This window comes from Fragaria vesca, linkage group LG3 (genome assembly GCF_000184155.1).
Source record: "Fragaria vesca subsp. vesca linkage group LG3, FraVesHawaii_1.0, whole genome shotgun sequence".
In the NCBI taxonomy this organism is placed as follows: Eukaryota; Viridiplantae; Streptophyta; class Magnoliopsida; order Rosales; family Rosaceae; genus Fragaria; species Fragaria vesca.
In genome coordinates, this window is record NC_020493.1 from 23,799,476 (window position 1) to 23,806,258 (window position 6,783).

Consider the following 6,783-nt stretch of genomic DNA (forward strand, 5'->3'; position numbering starts at 1 on the left):
CAACTTCAACCAAAATTAACAAGGCATACATCAAACTCTTCCTCTCATCAAGCATAACAACAATCATGACTAACACAAACTCTAGAGCTCAAAGATTTGGCCGGAAAACTCATTATAAACTCAAGAACTCAAGAGCTCCGATTTGCCCTATACTCCAAATCGTTCTACCTCTTTTGGGTGGTTGAAAGACTAATCAAAGAGCTACAAAACCCCCCAAAGATACCTTGAATCAGTGGCCGGAGAAGAAAGTTCCGGCTTACAAAACCAACGGCCTTCACAGTGCCACCGTGAGCCGCTGCCGGCGAGATGAGGCCGGCTACCAACCCAGGAAGGACGAGCGACGTCCCAGCTGCCGAATGGAACCGACGTGAGGGTTTGCTGTGGCCGGACGGCGGCGCTCCGCCAAGGAGAATAGGGCAGGGTCGGAGTCGGGGTCGGGGAGAGAGAGTGGAGGGAGTGGTTGACTCCTTCTTCTTCTTTTTTTTTTCTTTATTCGTTAACATAACCGGGCTCACTTAAAATACCCCAGCCCACATATAAGAAGCCTTATTGTTTAGCTAGAACCTTTACTTACGAACTCTTATTCGGGTAACTAAAAATCTATGAACTCGACTAAACCACCTCTATTAAGGATAGCATAATGAATTTCCGAATTGATTAGCTACCAATAACTGGAAATCACAATATTAAAATTACTTACTAGGTTCGGGGTGTATCAGAACATTTGTATTGTGAATGCGCCAACAAAACCCTTAGAGCCATTTAGGGCTTGGCCTATGTTGCTCATGGCTTCGGCAGGCTCTATAACCGGTGTGCTTATTGGCAGACTGTTGTTGAAGAGAGCCCTAGAATAGCACGTTTCTCATTCCTGCAGAGTTGCCTTGTTGCTCAAGGGGATGTCTTGCCCCTTGTTTTGGACAAATGGAATTATGATGAATATTATTGATTACAACGGTCAATTTATCCACGAGTTCTTATAATTGTTTCCAACGATTGCTATTTTTTCTATATTCTTCTTGTTGCTTGGCTGGTGATGGTATCTTAGTATGTTTCAATAAGATTAAAGTTCTAAGATATGAAAGATCTTTCAGCTTAGGGGTGAATCAGAACTTTGTCTAATTGATTTGGTGTGCAGATAATGCTAGTCCACATATGATGAGGTTACCCTTTAGTGTTCAACTCATCATGTCCTCTATATATAATTTTATTTTATTTTTTTTCATGTTATCTCACAACAAAAATGGGTTATGATTTCGTCATGTCAACCTTTCAAGATTATTCGCATTCGTTTTTTACATTTCTTCTTTGTCAACTTTCATGGGACTCTATTCAAAGGAAAGCTCGCTTGAAACATTGGTATTGATTTTTGAAATTTGTTCAAGCAAATCGTTTCATATTTTGGCTGTGTTCAGTGTGTATGTCTTTTGTTAACAGACTTGTACCTAGTTGTTTTGTATGTTGAGTGTATTAGTTGGGCCATTGAGTTACGATCTAAATTTCTTTTTTAAAACTGAGATTTTAAGCAGCTCATTTGATTTCTCTCGTGTATTGCCTATTGTTTAGGGACTTGTATATTATTTTGTAGGTTGGGTTTACATTTTGTTGTGCTTTTGTTTCTCTCCTGTATTGACCATATGAGCTTCAGGCACAACCAGTACCACACTCGATATACTTGACCATATGAGATTAGACACACACACGTACAGTAGTTAAAAATAACTAATGTACAGACGATCATACCAACCAGCACAACACGTAGTTTCCACTACTATGAGAAAGGTAAATCTTAATAAGAGAGTATTCGCAAGAAAATTTGCCTCTATGTAAGTATGAGAGAAAGAGATTTTAATAAGAGAGTCAACAAGAGCTAGCTTTAACATCTCAAAACTAAAGTTTTGAGCTTTCAAAGACAGAGAATAGCACATGAACCTTTGACTCAATGGATGATAAATGAGGAGTCTGCCCTTCTACTTCAATGTGATTACATTAGCGACTCTTATCGGCAAGGAACCATTCTCTTAAAACGATGCATCCATCCAACAAAACAATGGAGTTGTGAAGCATATGCGCACCAAACATAAATATCAAGCCAGAGAAATCTCTAATTGTGAAACTGCAAGCTCGATTTTTTCATTTCAAATTGATAAAACAAAGAAAGAAGCTTGACTTTGCTGCTTCCAATTGCACGTTCCGTTCATGAATAGCATGATATGTGTATGAAGTCGATTGCCTATATATTGACATGAAAGATCAAAAGATTGCAGCAAAAGAACTCAAGGCGCGCAGTCATCCAAACTATAGAGATTGTTACTTTGTAGATAGAGATACTTGGTTAATTGAGATCTAGTTAATTGATTGAATCTATATGATTAATGATGGACTCAGACATATCAATGTTGTAAGAAACGACTCCCATTGATTTGGTGAGCAGGTTTCTCATTGATATTCTGCTGAGCTTTGATGACTTTTGGAAATTCACAATTATAAGCTGACTTTTTCAATTTTTGTTTACTCTTTACAACCTTGACTATGGCAACAATTTCGTAATCAACACAATTGGAGATGCAATATACTCAATAAAGAGAATATACCATAGCATGGCACAAAATGTCCCAGAACAATACCACCAGATTTGCGTAACCAACTCATAGTTCTACAGCCGAGAACAGGCATCACCAGTACAGCAGTACCACACTCGATATAATGCAGGCGATGACCATCATAAGCAACAGGAGCTTCAGGTATCAGGCTTGGAGCACTTGACAGTGTGCAATCCGACTCTCTAAACATACTTGACCATATGACATTATCCCTCTCTATTTCTATTTATAACAGGGAACATGAATAATGGATGAATCAAAAGATACAGTAAAACACATAGTTAAAAATAACTAATGTACAGAAGATCATATTAAGCGGCATATGAAATGTAGTTTCAACTACTGTGAGAACGGAAAATCTTCATAAGAAATATAAACAGCACAGGCGGCTGTGCAAGTATCCTCATTCTTAAGCTCGCGATCGCTTCAATAATCTGCAAAGAAGCGTAGCAGTTATTACACAGCCGGAAGACGCAATGAGCAGCATAGGCCAATGCGGCAGTGCTGAGGATCTTGTTGATGACTTGGTCTTAGTCGCTTGCTGTAGAGGCATGGAGTGTCGACACAAAGGGCACACCCGACGCCTCATCAACTATGTGAGCAGAATCCGCAGATGGATACTCATCAACTCTGGGAACAGACTGCACCGGAGACTCATCAACTCTAGGAGCAGAAACCACACGAGACTCATCAACTCCATGAGCAGAATCCACAGATGGAGACTCATTATCATTTCTCGGACCAGGCACATTGAAGGTAACAGGTGCATCGAAGGTAACATGTGCATTGAGGGTAACAGGTGCATTGGAGGTAACAGGTGCATTGAAGGTAACAGAAGCATTGAAGGTAACAGGTGCATTGAAGGTAACAGGAGCATTGAAGGTAACAGGAGTACTGATGGTAAGGGGTGCATTGAAGGTAACAGGTGTATTGAAGGTAAGAGGTGCATTGAAGATAACAGTTGCATTAAAGGTACTGGGTACTGCAAAAGTACTTGGAGGATGCTGAGAAGGAAAGAAAGATGGGAAAAGGTACCTCAATGCATCAGAAAAGAACATGTTCATATAGTTCCTATACCAGATGACGCGCCTTATGCCAAGAGAAATGCCCTCGTGAGTTGTTAGGTGGTAAAAGACTAAAGAACAAGTTCTGTTAAAGGACATGATCAGCATAGGCCAATGCGGCAGTGCTGAGGATCTTGTTGATGACTTGGTCTTAGTCGCTTGCTGTAGAGGCATGGAGTGTCGACACAAAGGGCACACCCAACGCCTCTTGAGCCAGGGGACAATGCAATCTCGGTGATAGAGATGCAAGCAGGGCAAGCGAATAATTGTCTGCTGCTCATCTTTATCAATCCCTCCTCGAAAGTGATCAAGGTCCTCTGTACAAATAGCACAGGGTGTGTTTCCCTCCAAACTATCAAACCTCACTTTCTCCAACCCCTCGATATATGATTCGACGGAGTTTGGGCAATGAATAATGAGACGCCTTATCCACACAACAAGGGGCAATCCAGGGTCGGCCAAGTCAAGCACCTCACACACATGTTTGATAATTTTTGGGTGCTCATGTTCAGGGATTTGCAAGCTCCTAAGATAAGCAGACATGATCTTTGTATAAGCAGCCCTTTTGGGTTGGAACCGGAAATCAGTGACAGGGACTTGAAACCGTCTTTCAGTTACCCAACTCCATTCGCCATAACACTTGTCGTTGGGCCCATAGTAAGTTACTGTTTGGTCGTAGAGCTTGAATGTGATGGGAACCATGTCGAAGCCCGATGGGTCAACAAATTGGCGACAGAAATGGATTAGCTTCAAGAGGCGAAAACGGATAGGGGCAGTCATCGTTCTGATGATCCAAAGTCTCTTACCGAATCGAGCAAGACTCTTAGCGAATCCATCACCGCCATAGAATTGAATTGCGAGGCATAAATACATTGGATTACGCTCGGCGGTGGACATTGTGTGATGCTAACAGTTTGATACAGTTGAAAATCAATGTGCATATACAACAATACATATAGAAATCAATCACGAAAACACAAACAATTTGACATTATCTGAGAGATAGACTTACATGTCCGATTGCTTGAGCTCCTGTTGGAATTTCCAATCCAATCTAGGGTTTCTCCGAAAGAGGGGCGAGCAGAACTCTTTTGTTTTCTAAGAGTGGAGAAGAAGAAGCTGGACTTTTTTATACGCCGACCCTGCTGATCACGTGGTCACTTAAGTGTCAAAGGGCCCCACTGCAGCCCAATCCAAACAAACAAAGGAGATGATCATCCACAGTCTGAAGATTGGAACGCTCCAGAAAACAGTTGCTGAAATTTGTAAGTGCATCTCTGCTTGCTACATTCGATTTGTGGCAAGAGCCTTGATCACTTTTACAATGCAGGAGAAGGGATTACTCGCTTGCTCTGTTTGAGGCTGAGTCCTGCGCATGTCTGCCCCACCTGCTCTCACCAACTCCGTATTGTGAATGCGCCAACAAAACCCTCAGAGGAGCCGTTTAGGGCTTGGCCTATGTTGCTCATGGTGTCAGCACACTCTGTATTAACTGGTGTGCTTATTGGCAGACTGTTTTTGAAGAGATAGGACTCTTCTCATTCATGCCTTGTTTTAGACAAATAGAACTATATATGATACATATTATTGATTACAACGGTCAATCTAGCCATGAGTTCTTCTAATTGATTACAACGCACCTGATCAGCATTGTATATATATATATAGCCCTTCTTGGCTGCGGATGTCAGCACCAAAGTTTTTGGTGCGGATTTCCATTTTTTGCACCACTTCCTGATCGAATTTCCTCAAACTTCCTTCTAGACATATCTAGATCATTTTGTGTAGATCATCTCTGCAAAATTTCAGCCAATTTGGTGATCGTTAAGGCCCTCAAACTTGCGTTTTTCTATTATATACCTGAACCGGACATAATACAGGCCGTCGATTTGTTTTTCGATTTTGAGGGCCTTAACGATCACTAAATTGGCTGAAATTTTGCAGAGATGATCTACACAAGATGATCTAGATATGTCTAGAAGGAAGTTTGAGGAAATTTTATCGAGAAGTGGTGCAAAAATGGAAATCCGCATCTGATCAGCATTGTGTGTGTGTGTGTGTATATATATATATATATACTAGTCCTTTCTACACGTGTGTTGCGCATGTAGGAAAAACCGCTCTCACGCGTGCGATTCATTGTTTTCACTGTGTGTATGTCACTTTGTTAGTGCACATAAATATTCCTACATCATTTTTGATCTTATATGGTTATGAGCTAAGAGACATTAAGTGAGAAGATGTCAAAGTATGCCAAGAACTATTATCGGTTAAGTACAACGTGATTTACAACAACTTCTTTTTGACATGAATATCATTTTGCAGTGTTGAAAAGAAAACCAACCATTCTGCATAATCTATACCGATTGTCTCAAGCTGCTTATATTTCTGTTGAGGTTAACTGCAATTTTGCTCCTTATACAAACGAAGCTATTGGGAAACTTTAAAGGCCTCGATTACAAACCCTATGAAGTTGCTGGAGATCGTAGTTCCTAGTTCTGACCTGGAGAAGCTGAAAAATTAAAGAAAGATCGAGTATCAGTAATTAACCTATAGCTATGTTTCATTGTTTCTAATGCACCAGAGACTCATCAACTCTAGGAACAGAATGCACCAGAGACTCATCAACTCTGGAAGCACAAACCACATGCACAAACCACAGGAGACTCATCAACTCTGGGTTCAGAATCCGCAGATGGAGACTCATCAACTCTGGGAGCAGAAACCACAGAGACTCATCAACTATGTGAGAAGAATCCGCAGATGGAGACTCATCAACTATGTGAGCAGAATCCGCAGATGGAGACTCATCAACTCTGGGAACAGACTGCATCGGAGACTCATCAACTCTAGGAGCAGAAACCACACGAGACTCATCAACTCCATGAGCAGAATCCGCAGATGGAGACTCATTATCATTTCTCGGACCAGGCACATTGAAGGTAACAGGTGCATCGAAGGTAACATGTGCATTGAAGGTAACAGGTGCATTGGAGGTAACAGGTGCATTGAAGGTAACAGGAGCATTGAAGGTAACAGGAGTACTGATGGTAAGGGGTGCATTGAAGGTAACAGGTGTATTGAAGGTAAGAGGTGCATTGAAGGTAACAGTTGCATTA

General features: G+C 41.2%; 2 protein-coding genes across 2 annotated transcripts in view; both read right to left on the bottom strand.

Moving 5' to 3' along the window:
• The window catches only part of LOC101313498, a 1,073-nt gene extending 570 nt beyond the window's left edge, over nt 1–503 (bottom strand). The window contains exon 1 of the mRNA XM_004296137.1: nt 224–503. Coding sequence (XP_004296185.1) covers nt 224–503 — 280 coding nt within the window. The remainder of the gene's footprint in view (nt 1–223) is intronic.
• Nucleotides 504–2,865: 2,362 nt separating this feature from the next.
• Nucleotides 2,866–4,761, bottom strand: LOC101302918. Its single transcript, XM_004294938.1, has 2 exons — nt 4,677–4,761; nt 2,866–4,570 (listed from the first exon to the last, which is right to left on the bottom strand). Exon 2 carries the CDS (start codon nt 4,559–4,561, stop codon nt 3,131–3,133), a length of 1,431 nt encoding a protein of 476 aa, XP_004294986.1. The 5' UTR covers nt 4,562–4,570; nt 4,677–4,761; the 3' UTR covers nt 2,866–3,130.
• Between the last annotated feature and the right edge of the window lie 2,022 nt (nt 4,762–6,783).

Coding starts and splice junctions, on each gene's coding strand:
- LOC101302918 (XM_004294938.1), bottom strand. CDS start 4,561: ATGTCCACCGCCGAGCGTAATCCAATGTATTTATGCCTCGCAATTCAA.